The sequence below is a fragment of the Manis javanica genome, chromosome 14 (assembly GCF_040802235.1).
Source record: "Manis javanica isolate MJ-LG chromosome 14, MJ_LKY, whole genome shotgun sequence".
Lineage (NCBI taxonomy): Eukaryota > Metazoa > Chordata > Mammalia > Pholidota > Manidae > Manis > Manis javanica.
Genome location: NC_133169.1, coordinates 81,294,811 through 81,317,773, shown reverse-complemented (window position 1 = coordinate 81,317,773; position 22,963 = coordinate 81,294,811). Strand labels below are relative to the sequence as shown.

The window sequence follows — 22,963 nt, the reverse complement described above, 5'->3', positions numbered from 1 at the left end:
TCGCCTCACAAGGCAGACACGATGCGCAGTGTAGTGAAAGGCAATTCGCCGTGGGTCAAGATACGGAGATTTCCATACTGACAGATGGCAGGGAACTCTTTGGAGAGGAAACGGGAGGCATTTGTTGTCGTTGGACAAAACATACAGTATTTATAGGGTCCTCACTGAAAGATAATTTGAAGAACCTAACCCAAGACATAGAAAGAGATAAATATCCCACACAAGGAAAAGAGATTTCTCACACCCCTGTATTTTGGTGCCACACATCTTGCCCAACACAGGGAAGGTTTCAACAAAGGCAAGTGAACTGGTTTCTACATCACAGCTATGATGACCGTGATACCACTCTTCCGAGGTCCTTCCACCCCAGTCACCTGCCTGCATCAAGACCCTGCCACCACCAGGAGCAGCAGGTGGGTGCACCGAGCCTGGTGGCAGCAGGAGAGCATGATGGCTGAGCCCCAGCATGAGTTGCGGCCTCATCAAGCCAGGGTGAGGAGCAAAGTCTTCTCTAATACCTGCAGCAGAGCCACCGAGACATGGGCCAGTTCACACAGGGCTCAGTTCAGGCGACCCTGCCTGGGACAGGGCAGTGGGAGAGGGCTCACTTTCAACAAAGGATAAGGATTTATTTTAGACTGCACACGTCGGATTACTACTGCTAAGTGTGGTTATTAATGTGTAGACCACAGTTCTCAATGGTGCCACTATTTACATTTGGGCCCCAGGAGTTCTTTGTCGTGGGGACTTTTCCTCATAGCACGAGATTTAGCAGCATCCCTGGCCCACACCCCCTCCCTCAGATCTGACAATCAGAAAGTTCTCCAGATGTTACCAAATGTCCCTGGGGGCAACCATGTCAAAAATCACCCCAGATTTAGAACCACTAGCATATACCAAGCGGGCCTCCTCTCATCCTCCCACGCTCAGATGAGCTTCCCTTGTCTCCACCTGCACCACCCACTAACAGGCACAAAGTCTCTGCCCATCAGAAGCCAGACCTCCACGTATTCTCTGGGGGCTCCCTGCTCTCACCAACTCAGAGGCATGTCTTCTGAAATTGCCTCTTTTCTTTCATATCATAAAGCTCGCCCCCGGATCATTCCCCTTGGCTCACAAACACACTTGCAAAACAAACCAACCTTTCCTTGACCTTCTACCCACCTTCCCATCTCTCTGCTCCCCTTCATGACAAAAGTCTTTTAAAGAACTCCTCCTTCCCACCTCCTTCTCTCTTTCCATCCATTCCAAAGATGATGCTTTCATGAAACATTAGAGACTGGGCATCCAGGTCCCAAAGGACTCCACGTGATCAGACCGCAGTCCTGGTCTGCTGGAGCTCTGGGCGGCAATGACCCAGGCGGTCACGCCCTCCCTGCCAGGCTCCTGGCCAGGCTCTTTGTGACCGCGCTCATCCTGCCTCCTCTCAACTCTGGGGCTGCCAGGACGCAGTTCTCGGACCTCGTGCCTCTCTCCGCACAGTCCCTAGGGATCTCGTTTGGGCCTGTGGTTTTCAATAGCACTTAGACACTGATGGATTCCAAAGTCATGGCTCTGGCCTGATACAACTCTTCTGAGTGCCAGACTCAGAGAGTCCACTGCCTGCCCCTTGGTGTCCCTACCATGGTAAAAACGGAACCTGGATTTTTTTTTTTTGAGAGGGCATCTCTCATATTTATTGATCAAATGGTTGTTAACAACAATAAAATTCTGTATAGGGGACTCAATGCACAATCATTAATCAACCCCAAGCCTAGTTCTCAACAGTCTCCAATCTTCTGAAGCATAACGAACAAGTTCTTACATGGTGAACAAATTCTTACATAGTGAATAAGTTCTTACATGGTGAACAGAACAAGGGCATTCATCACAGAAACTTTCGGTTTTGATCACGCATTATGAACTATAAACAATCAGGTCAAATATGAATATTCGTTTGATTTTTATACTTGATTTATATGTGAATCCCACATTTCTCCCTTATTATTATTGTTATTATTATTATTATTATTTTTAATAAAATGCTGAAGTGGTAGGTAGATGCAAGATAAAGGTAGAAAACATAGTTTAGTGCTGTAAGAGGGCAAATGTAGATGATCAGGTGTGTGCCTATGGACTAAGTATTAATCCAAGCTAGACAAGGGCAGCAAAACATCCACGGATGCAGAAGATTTCTCTCAAAACAGGGGGGGTGGGCTTCTAAGCCTCACCTCTGTTGATCCCCAATTTCTCACCTGATGGCCCCCTTGCAACTGTGCCTGTCTTAGGTTGCGGAACCTGGATTTTACCTAAGATGTCTGCTTTTTCTCCCTCAGCCTCTCAACAAATAGAACCTACCCCCATCGGCTTTTCAGGCCAGAATTCCAGCGTTCATCCTTGGTTCTCCCCTTACGTCAATCCCCCAGCCAGCCAGCCAGCCAGCAGATCACTTGCCTCCAGAGGGTGTCCCCAATCAGTCTGCCCCTCAGCACCTCTGCAGTCACTGCTCTGGGCTCCTGGGAGCTTCCCTGGCCTCTGTGGCCCTCCACACACCACCAGAATGCCAGCCCGGCGCCCTCCACCCGAGTTGGCCCTCCTCCCTCAGCCATGCTGGTTCTTGCCGGTAGCTGATTTGGGGGGTTGCACGAGCCACAAGGCTGACTGGTGAGACCTGAGCAGTCAGCACAGGGGCTGCTGGGAAGGCTTCCTTGCTCTTCCAGCTCACGCCAGGAAGGAGCCTCTCTTCCCCACCCTGGGATGGAGCCTGGACTGCCAGGGCAGTGGGCTGCAGACTGAGGGCCACAGGGCAGAAAGGAGAGGGGCTGAGGGCTTGATGACATCCCAGAACTTTCTCCTGATGTAAATAATAGCTTCTCCTTAGTGGTCAGCCCCACTTCCAGTCAGGTTTCTGTTAAAGCAGCTGAAGATGTCCCAGCCAATGCACAGACGGTCTTAAAAATGCAAACCCAGCCATGTTAGTCTCCTGCTTAAAATCCTCCGGTGGCTTCTCATGCAGTAAAACCCAACTCCTCACCACCGCACACCGCACAGGGCCCAGCCAGCCCCGCTCCTGGTCACGCCTCAGCCTCACCTCTCCACCACCCCCAGAGGCCGCCTCTCGAACTCCAGGCTTCCCTTTCCCTGCCCGTGCCAATAGCATGGCCCGCTGGGGAAGGACAAGGCTCCTCCAAATTCCCACTCGGAACCGCTGCCAGGGGCCGTGCCCCCCACTGACCCACAGTTGGACTCAGCTGCGCTGCCTGCCGTGTTAATAAATACTCAGTGACTGAAGCTCTGGGAGCCCCTCCGATGGGCCCTAAAACCGGCGGCCAGGGAGAGAAGAGAGACTGAGAGCCGCTCCCCCTGGTCCAGGAGGTGGGGAGCCGCGGTCTCTGGGAGCCGTGCAGGAAAGGGACGGAGCCCATGAGCAGTGCATGTTCCCTTTGAAAATGGAAGCCAGCAGGAGCTCCACAGGCGCTCGGAGCAGCAGAGCCTCAGCCAGGCTCAGGGACCCTTCATCAGGAGTCCGTGGAAGCCATGGCAGGTTCGGGAAACTGGAATTCAAACAAAAACAAGAATACTGATATACGCTGTTCTCCAAAATGGCCTGCTGATGCCTGTTTACAAAACGCAGCCATGATTTAGCATTCTCAGGAGACTGGATAATTAAACAGAAAACAAGCTGTATTTATTCATGTTCTTGCAGGACCCGACGACCTCTCCCCTTTGCCTGCGTGAAGCACGTCCCTGCTCAGAGAGGGCGTGGCCTGGGCTGCAGGGTGGAGGAGGGGTGCGGGGCGCGTCAGGATGGGCGCCCTGTCTGGCTTCCGCTGCATGGGCTGCCCGCGGGACACACCACGGCCGCGGGGGCATCAGGAGGGCAGCTTGGGCAAGAGTCTTGTGACACTTCCTCTTCCTTGGTTGAGGGCTTTTATTTTATTTTTTATGTTTATTTTTTGGCTGTGTCATTTATTTTATTTTTTTATTATCAAAACAGTAAAACACTGTTTTAATAAACACATATGACAATTTGTACCATCCTAACATCTGAGAAAATTAAGTCTGAGAAATTAAAATTTATCTAGTTCATGTCCGTGGGAAGTCTTACATCGTCTCTATTAAGTTTCTAATGGTTACTATTTTCAAAATTTTATTTAAGTATAGTTGACGTTTATTAGTTTCAGGTATACAACATAGCAATTTGACATTTATATACATTATAAAATGCTCACCACAGGAAGTGTAGTTACATCACCGTACAGTTATTACACGATTACTGGCTGTACTTTTCATTGCCGTGACTTGTGACTTACTGCCTAACTGGACGTTTACAGCTTAGAGGTCCTGCTGTACCCGCTGTAGGTGTGCTGGTGGGCGGGGCTGGCCCCCCAGGGAGGAGGGGCTCCGGAGGGGGTCTGGCTCCCCTGCGGCTGGTTGCCAGGGGTGGTGGAGTGGTAGGCACTCTCAGGAAACACCAGTCTGCCCAGGGATGTCCACAGGCCATGGCAGTGCTGGGGTCACTCTGGAGGGACGTCTGGGTTGGGCGGGTTGGGCAGGACTAGTGTAGAGGGGAACGTGGGGCAGGGCAGGTAGAGGAGGTGGAGAATGTCAGAATGGGCACCTGTAAGCTGCTGACCAACCAGGCTGAAGGAGAGGAAGAGAGGTGGCTTCCGCCAGTCCCTCCTCCCCTGGTGACAGTTCCTGAGGATCCCCACCCCTCTGGCACATGTCCCTAAGTTAGTCAATAAATCTCTTTCCTGTATAACTCAGGTGCTTGACTGAGGTTTTTTAGTAACAAGAATGCCAGCATTGAGAAATCCTCTCTAAATCATATTCTCTAAAGAGACCAAACATGTATTTGTAGCCTGCATTTCAGATCAAGTGCCTTGGGAAGGTTTACAGGTTTCCATCAAGAGAGGGATGGCCCAAGGCTGTGGGGGGCCCAGGACGTCACCTCCCCGGCCTGCCTCACCTCAGGAATTGGCCTTGTCTTATGCCAGAGGACCAATCCAGGAGCACAGGAGGATGCACTTCTGAGACCCTGTCACTTGCCCATCATCCAAGCGGTCTCCAAACCCATCCTCCTCTCCTGTTCTCTCCATCTCCACAGTCACCATCTGTCTCTCCCTTAACTACTGCCTCAGCCTCCTGAATGTTCTCCCTACATCCTCTCTTCTCTCACAACAGTCCATTCACGTAACTGCCAGTGATCCTTTGAGCACGCAAGTTGGATCACATCCTTCCTTGCCTTAGAATCATTCTAGTCACTTTCCATTACCTAAATTAAAACCATTAAGTCTTCCGTTAAGGACCCATGGCTCCGCCTGTCCCATCTGGCTGCATCCTGCCCCTCTGTCTGCATCTGTGTCACACCTGCATTGTTCCCAGTGCTTCGGCCACCCTGGCCTTCTTCACGGCCCAAAACGTCCTAAGCCCCGTTCTACCTCAGGGCCTTTGCATGATCCTTTTCTCATTCTCAAATGTCCTTTCACCATTCTTGCCGGACTGATTTCTTCTTATCTTAAACATGTCCTCTTAAATATCTCCTACTCAGAAAGGCTTCACAGCACCACTCCCCACTTGCATCTTAACAGGCCTCCCTACTAGGCTGTCTCTTGACATCTGTCCATCTGTTGTGCATGTTATACTGTGTAATTTATGTACACATTCTCTCCAATCCCACCCGTAGGCCCTCTCCCTGGGGCAGGGAGTTTGGACACTGTCTTAGAGTGAAAGCAGTAGATGCAGCTGTGGGATGAGAGAGCGAGCTCCCTGGACAGAAGGCATTCAGGGGATTGGAACGGAAGTTAGAGGTCCTCTTGACAAAGGATTCTCAGAGGGCTCCTGACCTGAATGACATGGCCTCTCAAAAATCCCTTCCACATGTCATTACAATGTCTTCTGTACAAATACATTGATTTCTATTTCTTTCTCTTCTGAAGAGGTATATTAGGTAATCAGTACCGAATGCTATAGCAACCCCAAAATCTCAGTAGCAAAATGCAGTGAAGACCAATTTCTCCCCCTCATCAGGCCTGATAGAGCCAGGCAGCTCCCCTCAAGCAGCAACTAGAAGCTGTGCCCTTCACTGGCCTGAAATGTGTGAGTACAGTCTTCGTGCGACAGGGGAGGGAGCGCGGATGACCACTGTATTAGTCAGGGTTCTCCAGGGGGCCAGAACCAATAGGATGCATGTAGGATGGACGGTTGGATGGAGAGAGAGAGAGGGAGAGAAATTTATTACAAGGAATTAAGGCTCACATGATTTTTGGAGGCTGAGAAGTCCCAAGATCTGTAGTTGACAAGCTGGAGGCCCCAGAGAGCTGATGGTATAAGTTCTTCCACTTTAAGAGCCAGCAGGCTTGGGACCCAGGAAAAGATGATGTTTCAGCTCAAGTACGAAGGTAGGAAAAGACCCATGTCCCATCTTGAAGGCAGTCAGGGAGAAGGAACTGTCTTACTCAGCCTCTTTGGTCTATTCAGGTGTTTAATTGATTGGAGGAGACCCACAGACATTAGGGAGGGCAATGTGCTTTAATCAGTCTACTGATTCAACTGTCAGTCTCATACAGAAACATTCTCACAGACACACCCAGAGTAATGTTTGGCCAACCACCTGGGCACCCATGGCCCCATCATGTGATAAAATTAACCATCAAACAATGACATGGGAGTTGTGTGGCCTGGCCTGTTCACATCCCTTCGTCCAGAGCCAGTCACATGACCACATCCTAGCTCCAGGAGAGCCTAAGAAACAGTCTTAATGAGTGCTCAGGAATTGGAAAATGAACCAGCATCTGGAAACACAGAGCATGGCGCTCCCCTGCTTGTTAGGTTAACTGCTGCCTTCTCATCTCCACTGACAGCTTGCCCAGGAGATTCTAAGTCTAGCCTTTGACATCTGTCTGCATTTTTGCACATTCTGAATAACTAGTATATAATTCCAAAGATAATACAGTCTTTTTCTTAAAGTCACCAAAGGAATAGGCAATTAAAATACTTTCCTTTTGCAAGTGTCTTAAGCAGAGGTGCTTCCAACGTCTTTGGGAGTAGACTCAGCAGGGTGTGGGAGACAATACCTAGACTGGCCAGCCTAACTAAGGCTTCCCCAGGCATGGGAACCAGCCAGGGAGGGCGAGCTGATGCTCAGCACCATGAGCCAGGCACCCTGCCACCCAGGAGGCCCTGGGCTTTCCACTAGTGCTGAGCCTGTGCTTCCAGTCGATGCCTCTGCTACCTGCACACCCATGGCACCCTGAGACAGCGGTGTCACCGCCCCTGGGCACTGATCTCAGCTCTAACTGCCCACTTCTCTGCACACAGTGGTCAGATTTCAGTTTAGTGTTTTCAAAGCCAAAAGGATTTACTGGCAAGAGGAGGTAAAAGACAGCCCTAGAGCTAAGAGGATGCCCAGGTCACCCTGCCCTTCATGGGCCCCCCTGCAAACAAGGAGAGGGGTACACCAGCCCAGGGCTCTTTGGGCAGCGACAGAGTTTGCCTTCTGTGTCCATCCTGCAGAGTCCTGCACTGGGCACCCAGGAAGGGCTCTACCAAGAGAGGGCGATCAGACTCTTCAGGAGTGGAGGGCTCACCACCAGGGTCTGCGGATGGGCTTTAGGGGTCTGCTCTCCTCCCCATTTAACGCTTATCCTCCTCGCTAAGCCACGAGCTCCAGATTAGCAAGCTCTGGGCTGGTGCTGCTCTCCAGCACAGCCCCACTCTATCCTGGCACGGAGTAGGTACTCAGTAAATAACCATTGAATGAGCACTACCCGAATAGTTCATGTGCTTAAAACTCCTGAAGTCCCTTCTGTGTGCTAGGAATTATATTAGGTGCTAGCGATACAAAAGAAATAACATAGATATGGTATCTGTCTTCGTGCGGCTTACAAAGGTGTTTGTTTACACCAGAGAGCAGAACTTGATAATGAAGCAACACCAGGCAACATAAGTCAATTGAAAAGGTAAATTACCCACAGATCTGCAGGTAATTAACTAATAAGTTTATTGCCATCAACAAACTGAAGCAAACAAGAGGGAGTATCACAATGGCAGACAGACTGAATCAGATCTGTTATGCATAAAGAAACAGGAAATTTTGGACACATGCAAGTCAGGCTGGTCCACAGCCACCTGTGTGGGCTGAACATGCTCCAGGGCTCACAACATGCCTGTTGAGATGAAAGACCCTAAAACGACCTATTTCCAGCCTCCCACCTTCAATATTTCAGCAGACGTTCAAAAGGAATCTGGAGTGGCAGGCTCTGGTGGAAGAGAACAGAGGAGGCACAAAGCACACCCCAAGCGCTTCCCCAAAGCAGCTCCACCCTGCAAGCACCAGGGAAGTCCCTGGGTCCAGGAGGTATCGAGATGGTGCTTGTCCACTATGTGGTCAGAAGACATCAGATATGCACACTCCAGCTTTGTTTCTGTCCCACTCACCAGCTTCACAGTGTGGCCCTGGTCACAGGAACACAGGCACCACGCTTCCTGGGGTGGCTCCCGAGTCACCTGTAGGGTTTGTTCCAGGGGAAGACTTTAATTTACAGGGACAGCAGTGTGAGAAAGGGCTACAGCCACAGAGGAGTATCTAAGCACCTGGCGTGGGGTCTCTTTCCAAACTGCCCTAATTCACCAGCAGCTCCACGCTCAGGTCTGCCCTTCAGGGCTGGGTAAACATACTGATGAGTGTGCAGGTTGATTGAGCTTTTGACAAGGTCTTTTCACCAAAAGCATCATTTGAAAAATGGCAAATGTCCAGGTAGGAATGTGTTCCATTAGTGCATTTCTAACATAAGAGAACAGATGCCAACTTGACAAGAATTTGAGAAATTTAATTCCTATTGCTGTGAAGCAGCAGAATCCTGCTTGAGAGGGTGCTGACGGGTTTATGAGTGTCTCCTCGAGTTCAAGTCGGTGTGAGAAACAGAGCCCGAGACTCAGGGAAAGCTGTAATAGGACCTAAAACTCAATCCTCCAGTGACAGAAATGGTATGGCCTCCTGCTTTCAGGAGAGTCAGGCAGGGTGTTTGTTAGCCTGCTTACGGTGGTCCAGTGATCCCCTGTGGCTGCCTCTTCTCTCCAGGCTCCCAGGAAGAGGGAGGGCGTGTGTGTGCGGGGGGAGGCCTAGGGCTGGTGTTTGCAACCCCTTGTGTTTGGAAGAGCAAGGGTGTTTTACTGCTGGTTTGGGGAGGAAGGGAAGGATCCATAGGGTATCATGAGGAAAGCCCTGTGGGAATGGCAACTGTTGGTGCCACCAACTGAGTGTCACTTGTCCCACCACAGGCAAGTGGACAAAGAGCAGAGGCAGATGGCACTGGGGGGACCAAGTAGGGTCTGCAGAGACTTTCACTTAGAACCAAAGTCCCAGAGCCTTCCTGGCCCAGTCCCTCATGTTATTGATGCCTAAACTGAGGCCTGGGGACAGGAAGGGACCTGAACGCCACTCAGCATGTTGCCTGCAGAGTCGGGCCTGGAGGCCGGGTATCCAGATCCACAATCCAGTCTCTGCCCTGCTCTCTGGAGCCCCAGCCTCTGATGCCAGGAAATGGCCCTGGAAGGTCACTTAGCAGGGAAGCAGGGCCCTCCAGGGGAAGGCGTGTTCAACAGTAAATCACCGGCAGTGAGGGTGGAAGGGGACTCTCGGTTGCCATAAATGTCCTCGGAATTGTAAAATGAGCCTGGGGAATATTGACATGAATTAAATCCAATAAAACATTCATTTAATTAAATTTAAATGATCCAAATATTTGCTGTTTGGTTAATATTTGTGTAGCTGACAGGAGCAGAATTATGATGGTTCTGCCAGTATTCACACATTCTAATTTTGCATGAGCTTCCCTATGCACACTCATACAAATGATCGGGGACACACTCAGGAAGCATGTGGCGACCCGCTCTCTCAGCGGCTTCCCACCCAGGTTTTTGTTGGTTAGTTGTTTGTTTTTTAGTCCTGTGTAAGGCTCCTCCAGATATTTTTCTAAAACTGTTTGGAATACATGATTTGGGGATCACACGGAGGAGGAAGATCCTATTACACGTACGTCTTACATGCCAAAAGAGACCCTAGCCAATCAGAATGCCTCCCCCGCCCTCACTCCCCCCCATCCATCAGCCCAGACCCCGCCCCCATTTCGTAAGACTCGTTGGGGGCGGAGTCTCAGGCCTCAAGGTACCTTGGAAGACCCTGGAAAGCTTGTCAAAACTCACCGGAAAGTCCATCAGCCTGGGCTGCGGGGCAAGAATCTGTTTCTGTCAGTGCCCCTGAGACGTGATACGGGGGAGGGGGAGGGGAAACCGTTCCTTGAGAAGGGGAGCTCTGCATGCCCGGAAGTCCCACCTCCTCCGAAGGGCCCCCCCCTGACTGCCCAGGTGGTCTTTCCCTTGCAGTCTGAGCTCAAAGGTGCAGAGAAAATGTAGGTTCCTTTTGTAACATACCTGACTTCTTCACAAGCCCCACCCACTGGCCACTGGGAGTAAGCGCAGCTCAATGTTCAGTCCGTTGTGAAGCTTAATCGGAGCTGATCATTTTTGCAGTCCACATAAGCAACGCTCTCCGAAAGTTGCTTCGTGTCTCCGAGTCCCACTCCTCCCACTCCGGTGTTCCCAGCTGCTCTCCAGGATGGTTTCTGAGTGTGAGGGAAGAGCATGGATGTCCTCTGCCATCTCTGGCTCCCACTGTCCAAGCCCCCCACCCTCGCGAAGTCCCAGGTCCTCCGGGCAGAGGTCAGCCTGGGCTTTGCTCTCGGTCTGGGCTCTCAGCCTAGTGCGGTACAGGGTCTGCTGTCTGCCCCCAGCTCAGCCCCCCGCAGCCGCCGCTGGCACTGCGTGCCCCTGGAGGTCCAGGGACATTCTCCCAGTGTCATGGCCTGGAATCCCGGTGACGTCCGCAGGCACGGAAGTGCAGAGCACTTACGGGCAGGGAATCTCTGGCCCTCTCCACACCGCTTGGGAGCAGAGGGGGCTCTGGCAGATAATTGCAGGCCCTGGCTCTCATGCCCTGTGTGATTGCCCCAGGCAAAGAGAGGGCAGTCTGGTGGGGGAGGGCTCAGCCACCTTCTAGAGCCCCCCTTGGTTCCTGTACACCAACAGGTGCACACCCTACCCTACCCATGGCTCCCTTTTTGTTCCCACAGTCCCCTGGGACAAGGAAGGGAGCCATTCCATACTCTTTCTACTTGCTCAGAGCAGGAGCCTCTGGGCTCACCCGATGAGGAAGGAGTCCTCAACATTCAGGGAGCACTGGATTGTGAGTCCTGAGGCCAGCACAGACCAGTGGGAGCTAGGCAGCTTTAGCAAGTTCTTCTCTCTCCCTCTCTCTGACCACTCTGAATCTCCGAAGCCTGGGTCTTACTACAGAGGGTTAGTGCCTTCTCTCTTCTGCCTGACAGGGAGCCTCAGGATGCAGAGGTGGGAAGGCAGCAAGCAGAACATGATTTAGGAGGGAACTTCACATGCGTCACTTTAATGCTTGTAAAATATTATGCCAGTTGCGTCTGCATCAGTCACATGGTGCTTATCTTCCTTCACACGGGCTCCTTCAGCAGGAGTCACATTTTTCCTGCATGTGATTGTCCCCTCTCCACTGGCCTGCTGGTTCCTTTGGTTCTTTTTTATTTTTTTTTCCACTTTGACAATTTTCTTCCATCCATCCAACAAGCACTGATTCAGCACCTGGCCTATGCCTTGTACATCTCCATGGGCCCAGGGCTCTGCTTGCTGCTCAGGATCCAACCTGACTGCACATCTTTGACCATCACCTGCTGTGCAGAACGTGGCACCTGTGGCTGTCTCATCCCAACATCCCCTCCCGTCCCCACATACACTGGAAGAGAATGGGAGCACTGCTGGGCTCCCTGGTCACAGCTCAGAAGCATCCCACTGAACCACAGAGCTCAGTCCCCAACTCTGCCTTGCAGGGGCCCCAGGTTCCAGTTGAAACATAAGAGGTAATAGGGCTCCCGGAACTTTTTGCTGGCATCCCAGAATAAGCACAGGCCCCCAAAGCCAGCCAGCCTGCCTCCTTCAGTTCATGCTGCCTCTGGCTACTGCCCCAAGCCCACCGAGCTGTAGGCTTGGGGAAGAACAAGGAGGCGGCGTTCCTGTCCGTGGGCTGGTGACTTTTTGTCCACACCTGATCCCGTCTTGTCATTTGAACAACCTGAGTTTGAATAATTTTTTCATAAATTGTGAGAATTTCAAAAAGCCTGTGATTGCAGGGAAATAGTTTAGACCCTTCCCATTTGCCTAAAGAATGATCAGTCTTAATGCCAGTTATCAAGTACAACATGACAAGGATTAATAATCTGTGCAGCTTGAAATACACTTCACAGAATTGAAGGCTACAGTGCATGGTCACTGAACAGAAGTCCAGATCCAAATCTGGTGAATCCTCAGACAGAAACAAACCTCCAAAGGTCAGCCAGTCCATTCCCCAGACTTCAGACAGTGCAACCTTTAAATTGCCCCCAGATGGATGAGAAACCTTTCAGCTCAGCCAGCGGAACTCGACTGCACTTAGCCAGGCACAGACGTCATGGGGCCTGCGCACGCACAGGGCATCCACCACAGCTGGCTCCCTGGTCTGTGTGTGACAGGCCACATTATCAGCTTGATGCACAAATCCCTAGCACAGATGGTGGCCATGCACCAGCCGTGGTTCCTGACCTGTTTTGACTCACAGAGCCTTTTGAGCATTTGACATAAGCCATGGCCCCTCTCCCAAGCAAAGTGTCCATCTGTACATTTAGTCAGCACGTCGTAGACGGTCTGTGTTCTCCAGGGAGCCCACATCCACCGGGGCGCTCCACCCCCGGGCCCACACCTGACCGCCTTGTCCTTTACCCTGCAGAGGTGGTTCAGCTCAGCCTGGCCCCTGAGGAGAGAGTCCGCGTGGCCACAGTGACCGTGGGGCTGAGCACAGTGCTGACCTGCGCTGTCCATGGATACCTGCGGCCACCCATCATCTGGAAGCGCAACGGGCTCTCCCTCAACTTCCTGGACTTGGAAGACATCAATGTAAGTCACTGCTGACTCTGAGCTCTGATGTGCCCCCTGGGAAGTAAACTGTGCCAGACACCTTGTGGCAGGGCCAAAGGCTTTTATTTTAACCTCCCACGTTTGATGCCCTTCAAGCCTGTTGTCTGATAGCTGGAGTTCCCAGAAAATCCAAATCCCACCGTATGCAGAAAATAGGATGGATGGTGGCTGTAAGCCTGCCAGCTAGGCCCAGAGCAGGGAGAGGGTATGCTGATCGAGGGACACAGTGGGCAGGGCAGTAGCTCTCTGTGGGCAGTGGTGAAGTCCAGGAGGCGGGCACGGGAATGGATGAGGAATGTGCCATGTGCATGAGCCCAATGCTCAGGCCAGTGGGGAACACGGGCAGGCAGGAGGCTCTGGAGCAGCGAGGGCATGCGGCTGGGGGACCTGGGGAGACTCCAGGCCCTAAACGCTGGGTAGGATGGAGACAGCTGGAGGAGGAAGAACGGGTGTGCCCTGTGGGAGACAGACGTGAACCGCCGGGCTGGGATAGCTCGAGGGTGGGGGCCAGGCAAGGAGGTGACAGGCGGAGATGGGCCAGAGGGGCCTGCCCTGGGGCCTCGTTTTTTGGGCAGGGAAATGGGGATGCACTTGGTGAGCTGATGGAGGAGAGCAGCTGAGCTCACAGCCTAATGTGACCAACAGGGGTACTTCTGTGCCCTTGGGTCCCAGCGTCACCACATACCAGCTTCTTAACTGGGAACAATTTCTAAGTGCAATCCTCAATACATTATTAGACACCAGCATTAGTGGCACCTCCCTTCTATTGGACTTGAAGGAAAAAGGGACCAATTTAAGTGTATTGATGGCCCTGGTTTTGGCACAAGGAGTCAGGTGGCTTCCCAGAAGTTCATATGAGAAGACAGAGTGATGTCACCCTGTCTGCCAGGGCAACCGATGAGTCTTAAGCTACAGTAATAGGAATATAAGCGCCAGGCAACAGAGGGGGCAGCCCTGGGCTCCTTGGCTCAGGACAGCCCAGTGGTCCAGAATGGGATGCCCAGCCCTGAGAGGGAGGATGCGTGGGGTAAACACTAAGTTCCCACTAACATCTCTAAGGTGGGCAGGGGGGCAGGAAGAGTTGGCCTGGGCTGCGTGACCCCATGAGTTGGGCCAGCACAGAGTGCCAGCATGCACCCCAACAAGAGCCCAGTAAAGGCTGCTTAGATGGAACACCATTCCAGCCGTCAGAGCAGCCCCGTCATTGAGCTAGTCATCACAGACCAGTGAGCCCCCATCCCTACAGGCATGCAAGCTCAAGCAGGACCGTGGTCAGCAGTGCTACTAGCCGTAAGAGGGCAACTAACCCAGGACCTTCACGATCCTTTTTAGCGCCAAGACTGCTTTGTGGGGAGAGAGCCCAGCATGAAATTCTGCAGAAACCACCAAAGCTGGGACTCTGTGCCTCCCTAGGCCCTTTGGCTGCACCCAGGAGATTATGGAGGAAGCACATGGGACAAGCAGACTGCTGCGGAGGTTCTACTCTGGGCAGAGCTGGGCATGGAGGGCCCTGCCCCCACCCTGGTCACAATGGGCAGGACTGTTTCCTTGTGATTTCCCCACTGTGGTGAGCGTAGCCTGTATGCTACCCACCTCTGAATGCCAGTGCCAGCACAACCCTGGTGGGTGCTTGATGGATAGATGCTAAGTGGGCAGAGTCCTTGTCTTCTGAGCCTAAGTCCATGGCTTATCTGATCTTCACAAGGAAAGACAGTGTCCTGTTTGTAAACACTGGGGTGCATGTATGTGTTGGGGTGCACAGGTTTGTGTGTACAAAAGCTCTCAAGATGGAGCATCAGCTTTTGACCATGTTTGGCAAGGGATGACTGATTCAGAACTAGGGCAGGTCCGCCTGTGTCTGTCTGAACATCCATGTGCATTACTCGATGCTCTATTTAAAGACATCAGAAACAAAGGCGGAGGCAAAACTCTTAATGCACTTGCCATCAGTTAATTAAATTACTTTGAGTGGTTTTCCCCTCCCTCGAACATGCCTCCAGCACCAACTCAATTGCATTTCTACTTTTCACAGTGAGGTTAGCAATTTGGGTTAATCGTGGGTGCAGGTGGAGATTAATGGCCTCTCCTTACCTCCCAGGAAACACTTGCTGCTCATGGTCAAATCAACAGTCCACAAGCAGGGCCGTGTGCTTCCCAGAGACCCCTGGGCGAGGGTGCAGGGCAGCACCAGCCCCACAGGAATCCTCACCTGATGCGTGCTGTGTACACAAAACACAGCACACATACACGCGCACACCTCCCCATGCCTCAAGGAGGGAATAGAGGCAGCACGGCCTTAGTGAAGGGCACAAGCTCTGGGTCAAAGGGACCTGGGTTTAGGTCTCAGCTCTGCCACTTCCTGCTTGAGTGAGTTGAGTGACCTTGGAAAGAGCACTTGACCTCTCTAAGCCTCAGTTTCCTCCTCTGTGAAATGGAGATAAATAACATCTAACCCTGTGCCTCAGAAGGTTAGAGTGAGGATTAAATGGGAAAATACACATGAAGTTCCTGGCATACAGTCGTCCATGCTATTATCACTCATTATCATCACTCGTTATCATTATTGCTATTATTATTGTTATTACCGCTGCTGCTGCCAAAAACATTCTCAACACCTTGCAACCTAAGTCTCCCAAAAGCAGCCCGCAGCAGCCCAGTAAGCCTCCCTAGTCAGGCAGATATGCCCCTGGGTGCCCCTGCTGCCTGCAGTCAGGGGTGGGCAACACCATCCAAGCAGCCTTGACGCAGCTTTGTCTCAGGGACAGGGACACTGACCAGCCATCTCCAGCAGGTCCCGAGCCGTCTTGGGTGAGCTGTTGAACTTCTCTGAGCCTGTGAGGAAGTGGGACTGATGGTGTCCTCCTTGCCCGGGGATTTTCAAGCTGAGTGTGTGTGAGGCACGGAGCCCAGAGCCCGGGCTGGTAGGTGGCAGCCCCACTCCTGGGACACTGCAGAAAATCAGAACAGGAGAGCGGGAGAGCTAGGTCATCGGGATTCATGGGGCACTTTGGGAGCAAAAATGGGACTGGTGGGTTCCTAGAATCCCTCAGCCTGCGGTGTCTGAGCACGCACCCCACCCGCCGCCCTCAGAGCTGAAGTGTCATCACCAGCAGTAATGAGCGACTGGCTCAAACACGGCGCTTACAAAACCCAAGGCGGAATTAACATATATAAAAAGAAACAGAAATGAGCTGCTCACCTAACTAGTATTATTCTGACTTTAAAACATTTTAGATGTTTAATTTAAAAATATATAATTGTGTAACAAAACAAAAACCTACATTAATATTCCAGTGAATAATGACCCAGTAGAGAACAACAAAAATACCCCAGGGGGGGCAGCTTAGAGAGGGTGCAGAGCTGCCGGCCCCCTTTTTTGGTCATTTGTATGAGACATTTTGATTGGCAACAAAATATTAATCACTTTTTCACTACTCTCTTAATGAGAAGCTTTGATGGACAACAAAATATTAATTTGTCTTGTCTTATCTGTTAAGAATCCTGTTAATGAATTCAGTCACAGAGCTGTTACAGAATGCCGTCCTAATGACACATGTGATTAAACTTTTCTGACTAGCAAACATCAAGGATGCCTCAAGCATTGGAATAACATTTGATCAGAAAGGAATGTACCCCTGCAGCCCAGAGCCACGTGAGAAGGAGCTTCTCAAACCCCCAGCGAGGATTGTCGAGCAGCACCTGATGTGTGCCTCTCTCCGTCCGGATGGCGTATGTGGGGGGTCATCCCCGGGCTCACTAAGTGCCAGCACCTCACCGCCCCTGTGCCAGAGTGTAGGCACACTTTTTCCCCGGCCTCTTGGGAGGTGAGGTACCCAGGAAGACCGAATTACCACACTGTGTGGCTGTTTCTGTATGAGGAGGGAGCCAGTCCTGGGGACCAGACAGAGAGATTCTGTGGCCTCAGGGCACAGGGATAAAAGCAAGGGAGAGAGAAATCTGGAATGACAGGTTGGGTTGAATGTTAACATAAAAGATCTTGGTTGTTCCCTGGGGGGAATGGGAACTATAGATTTTTAATCAGGAAATCGCTGGGATCAGGGAATGACAGGTGTGTGTCCTGCAGGAGTCCTGAACCCCTTCCAGCCTAAGATTAAATATGCCCCCAAGGAGGCTCCCCAAATAAGTGGGACCCAGAGACAAGGGGTGCCCTGCTGATGTTCCGGTGGTCTTCCTCCTCGGTAACTTCCCAACGGCGTGCTCGGAGCTGTGCAGCACCCCAGGCTTCCTGAGGCCCCTGCACAGGCTTCCCTCTCCTTCTTCAGGATGCCGGAAAGTTCAGCATGAGCCTGGGGTGCCTCCTGGGGATGCCTGAGCCACCCCTTTGCAGGAGGCCTCAGCGTCACCCCAGCCCAGCCTCCGTGCCCCTGGGAAAACAGACCACCCCCGAGCAGAGAGCAGCATTAGGGACCAAGAGTGCCAAGTCCCCAAAGACAGGCGCTCCCCTACAAGGGCAGCGGTCTGGAACTCCTGCTGCGCCTCTAGGCCTGGGGTCTGGATTGCGCCGCCTCCTTCTGTTTGATGGATGAGAAACCAATAGTTCCTACTCCTGAGCATTTTCCCCAGAGCGAACAAAGGACGGCATACTTTGTTTACTTCCTGGTCAGCTACTGGTTTCTTTACTGAAGCAGTTGAGCATCTGGGTGGCTTCAGACCTGGCTCTGCAGCTCCCCACCTCAGCCTGAGCCCCACCATGTCTGTCTGAGGCCAGGCTGGAGCTTGAGGCGCAGCCCAGGAGTGTGCTGATGCCGGTGTGACCCTAGCCCTTGCCCCGCCAATCCTCACTGCGGGCCTGAGTCCCGCCCTGGTCTCAGCACCATGCCTTGTTGGGCACAGGCGGTGAGTCCCTCCCAGGGGCACAACACAGCCACAGGAAGCCCTCTGCAAGGGGACAGCAATATGCCAGTCACTGCAGGTACTAAGCAGAGGGGGCTGACCAAGAGGCCTTGGGGCCCTGAGGTCCTACAGTCCCATGATTAGGAAGGCACCTGGGAGACAGGGACCTGTGGGACATAGGAGTCCTGCACAGAAGCCTGGAATGCCCCTGACCCCACCTGGACACCTCACTTTTCACCTGGACTACAGAGCCTTGACCTTTGCCAGTGGGCTGGCCTTGCGGCCTCCATCTCCTAAGGGCTCCCACCTCACAGAAGAACCACACACCCTGCCCTACCTGGCCCCCATACTAGTTGTTCTGGGGGATGAGGGGGAGGCCGCCTCATTTTCTGCAGAAACTAAACATGCAGACCCAGTCCAGCCCTCTGCCCAGACCACACAGTAGCCACTCAGCGTGAAGTGAATGACTGTCCCAAACCCAGTCTGCATGTCCAATTTCAGCGTCACCTGCCCTCCCCTCAAACTGTCTCCCTCACTGCCCCTTAGGATCCTCGGGGACACGGGCCCTGCCAATGAGGGGAGCAGAAGCAGGGAGAGCACATGTACAAGTCCCAACAAACAGCTCACCTGCTGATGCCTTTGCTTGTGTTGATGCTGGTGTTTGCATCGGTCCTGAGCAGCCCCACGTGCACGGGCCCAGGTCACAAGCACCAACTTGTTTAAGCCTCACCACAGCTCCATGAGGCACATGTGTTAAGTGACGCAGGGCCCTGGCACTGGCCAGTGCCTGCAGCCCCCTTACGCTCGGGACACAGTGGCCAGCACTGCCAAGGCCTCGCTCCGGACCAGCTGGGCCTGCCTCCCACTTCTGCTGTGCACACTGCTGTGCTGGCCCCAGCGGGATGTGTCCGCTCTGGACGTGGGCCCTTGGGCATGGTGCTTCAGCCTTGCCCCCAGCAAGAGGGGGCAGAGGCTTGAGACCAGTACATGGGTTGTTTGGCCAGGATATTCTCAGGGCGAGGGAATGTTTTTCTATTGTATTCTTAAAAAAAAAAAAAAGAAATGCCTATAACAAACTCAGTTTATTTAAAATGACTTGGAAGAGTCACTCTTTTTTGTTATGTTTTTTTTTTTTCTTTCACTAAATCTCACTATTTGGGGCTTTCAAATGTCGGTAGGTTCAGCACAGTGATAAAAGCAGAAAAACCAAACCCATCATAAGAAACTATTTATGGCAGTGTTTGAAGATGTGTCAGAAGGTTCACTTTATTCCCACGTCTAAATGGTGTAAAACCAGGAACAAATAACTCTAATGAAGCATAGACTCTCAGCCAGCTCTTCTTTGGAAGTGAGTTATTAAAAAGACCAAAAGAGCATGATTTAGAAGCCCATGACTCATTTAATTTTTATTGTCTTTGTATGAACTAGTCATGAATTCATTGTAAAAAGATGAGAGGCATTTGATTAGCATGGTGAGCTGTTTGCAGCACAATAGATGGTAGTTGTATGTTCTGCATTAAAGTAATCTCATTAAACGCTTGGGTACATTTTGTTTTAAAATCTTGAAAACACTATACTTGAAGCCCTCAAAGGCTTTGAGTCAGTTCTCTCCCGCTTGTGTCAAAAGCCCTGGTTGCAGATGAATATACAGTTCTTTTGGGCTTTGGGTGAGCTCAGGCCAGCAGGAGTATTGGCCAGCGCTCTCCAGGAAAAGGGCCCAGGCCTGTGGTACACCAGCCACGGGGACTCTGGGGGGCGCTCTGTCCCTCCAAGTACCTCTGCTGGCCTTCCTGTCCTCAGTGTCTCCTCAGTCACCCTTCTTTCTTGGAGAACTGGCTTTGAGGCTTCACTTATTCTCAGTGACCACTTCGGGCACCATCTCAAAGGTACAGATCCCTCAGGCAGGTTCTGAGCCAGCTTCCAGAGCCCCAAGCCACACCCGTGTGTGTCTGCCCTAACCTCACACCTGGGGGCTCACAGTCAGCCTGTTTTCAGGCTTTATCTATGGCAAATAATACAACAATAAGCATCTTCATACATACCTCTCTGCACATTTGGGTAAGTAGGTCTGTAAGATAAGTTCTTAGAAGTGGAATGACTACATCCAAGGGTGAGCATGTTTTTGGTGGAGACTGCCAAAGCTCTCTCCAAAAAATTGCACCAGCTTACACTCCTCCCTCCTACACTGTATAAGAGTTTTAAACTCTGTATCAGGAGAAAATCCCTGACTGTAAGGCTTCTTAGCCCCTGAAATGAGCCATGGAAGGAAATTCAATCAAATCCTCCCTGGAGGGTTTCAAAGACAGCATAAATGCTGGTCAGGTGTCTTGGCTGAGTGTGGTCCAGGTTAGATGCCCTGGTAAGTCCCTCTCAGCCTGAGATTCATGATCCAAGTGTCCCACAGGTAGAGCTGCAGGTTTCCCAGACGAAGGTAGCAGGTTCAGGGTGGTCTGGAACTTCAGCTGACTGCTGCAGTGCAGTCTAGCACCGAGGCCCTTGCTGCCCTAGTTGTGCACAACAGACAGATCAGAAGAAATCCAAAGCCCCATTCAGGGACTCAGACCTTCAGCTCACCAGAGGGCTCCATCAGCTGCCCTCATCCACACGATATTCTGGAGTTTGGCCAGTCGAGAGGTGTCTGCCCTCTGGCCTCTGAGGATGGACGAGCTGAGTGCACACAGAGATGTCCCTGATGTGAGCCTTCTGCTGCCAGTACCCGGGTACCTGTACGCACTGGGACACACAAGCCTGTCCCCAGGTCGAAGGCTCAGCATCCGCACAACTGGGTCAGAGGCCCCATTTGAGTTGTCTTTAACTACAAAGTTAGAGAGAGCAGTCAGCCCGAGACCACCTTCACTCTGACGTCAGGTGCAAGCTTGGGGAGTTCCTTCTACTACTTTCAGTGATTTGCTAGGAGGACTCTCAGGATTCACTGAAAGCTTTTATACTCACAGTTACGGTTTATTATAGGGAGAGAATACAGATTAAAATCAGCCAAAGGATGGAGCCCGTGGAGCAGAGGCCAGGATGGTCCAGCGCAGAGCTTCTGTTCCCACACCTGGTGCAGCCATGGACATGTCACTTTCCCAGGACTGATATGTAACAACATGTGCAGAGTGCTGCGACCAGGGACGCTCTCCCGAGCCCGGGCTCCAGAGCTCCTACGAGAGCTCCATCACATACTGCCCGCGCGGCTGGCCTCGACTCCAGCCCCTGGGGAGGCAGAACTGATGCCAGTGGCACAGAAACCCCATCATACATCACATTGTCGTTAGACTATCAGGAGGCCAAAGCCCCAGGCTAACAAAGGCCCTCCTACAAGACAGGACATTCCAAGGCCCAGCGTTCACCTCCCAGCAGCTGAGGGCAAAGGCCAGACCACTGTCTGGGTACAACTATATGTCACTACCCTTCCCTTCACAGCTCCCCAAGAGCCATCACACTTGGCCAGCGCCTCCATTTATTCAGCAAACACTGAGTGCCAGTGATGCACCAGGCCACATGCTGCACATGGGGACAATTCATGGTACACAGAGAAAGTGCCTCCTCTATGACACTCAAGGTCGTGGGGGAGACCCACCACATAAGCCCAAGTCAGCCAGTGACTACACACCCGCTGCAGTCCTGGGGAAGTCAGGCACCCTCCCCACAGCCCCTCGTCTCACACCTGTGGCTCCCCAGCCAGGGCCTGGGTTGCTCACATTGTACATGACTGTCCATTGCAGACCTCCCTGGGGACTCGGCACTACTTAGGGATTGTTTCAGCTTGCAGGGACTTCTTTTAAGAGGACTCTGGGCAAGCAGACTGGTTCTGCAGGTCCTTGCTGAGTGGCAAGGACATCCTTTGAGGATCTAGAAGAAAGTGACCAGTGGGGAAAGCACAGTGTGGGTCAGGGAGGTCAGCTGTAGACAGCCGGCAGGTTGGAACACACATGCACATTCCCTAAATGCGCTCATGTGGATGTTCTCGTGTGCCCAACAGCGATGCACCTGGTCCTTGCTTGGTCTGGATAACAGACACGTGAGTGCGGACATCTCTGAGAGCCGGCTATCGCCAAGGCACTGCATGTCACTTGGTGTTTGCTCCATGGTGTTCAAATGTTTGTGCAGGTGGAATGTGGGTTAGTGAACTCTAGGGGTCAGAGTGAAACTGGCAAGGTGGAAAGACTCTCTCCTCTACCCTGTCCTCTCCAAAGACAGCCAGGGCAGATGCTGCTGAGAAGCATTCTGCTCCCGAGAGGGGCAGAGTTGGAAAAGCTCTGAATAAATGTTTCTAAACTGAGTCTAACTTGTAGCATTGACGATATCATTAACCTAAACTCCGAAATCACTCTGAAGTCCCTGTATTTAACATGCAGTCACTAAATATTTAGCATGGACGGCTCATCTTCGTATTACTTAGGCCTGACTCACATGTATCATTCTGACAACATCCCCCCATCTCCCCTCTGTTTAAATATTAATACTTAAGTCTTACTTAATAACTTTCTTTATTAAGGGCAGATACTTAGAAAATAGCTTTTTAAAAGGCAAATTTTTGTCTTTCAATAGAATTGTTTATTTCCCAGAGATAGATGGGCATCACTACAAAAATGGCCTGATCTGGCATCTGTTTATTTCTGGAAGGAACCTTAGTTTTGCTAATACATTTCTATGCATCAGAGCGAAAAAAAAGAGCCATCCATAAAAAGACAATTACAGAGATGCAATCAAGCATTGATAGCAGTATTCAGACACATCTCAAAAAACATTCAGGAGAGGAAGGATTGCAGGTTTATGTAGCTTCTTATAAATCAATTTTTAAAGTAATTTCCCCACATCCAATGAGGTAAATTTGATTTCTGTAGCCAGTATTCATGTTCTAGCAAACAACATGCACTTTGTTCTATAATTATGATGCCTATTGTTTTAGCCCAGAGACATTATTCTATTTATTACAGAGTCAATTTCTCCCCAGAGTCTAAGTCATAGGCTGGTAATGAGTTAGGTGATCAAATAGAGCTGTAATGCATCTAGTAGCCCCCCATGCCCTTGAAGAGCTGGCCCACACCCCTTAGCAATTGAGGATCAGCCAGGAGAGGTCTGTCCATTG

General features: G+C 51.5%; 1 protein-coding gene across 3 annotated transcripts in view; it reads left to right on the top strand.

Annotated features, from left to right (window-relative positions):
• FSTL4 (follistatin like 4) overlaps nucleotides 1-22,963 on the top strand; it is a 356,770-nt gene that overhangs the window by 286,310 nt on the left and 47,497 nt on the right. For all 3 annotated transcript variants that reach the window (XM_073221561.1, XM_073221559.1, XM_073221560.1), the window contains exon 7: nucleotides 12,830-12,996. In XM_073221561.1, the coding sequence (XP_073077662.1) occupies nucleotides 12,830-12,996 (167 nt within the window). The remainder of the gene's footprint in view (nucleotides 1-12,829; nucleotides 12,997-22,963) is intronic.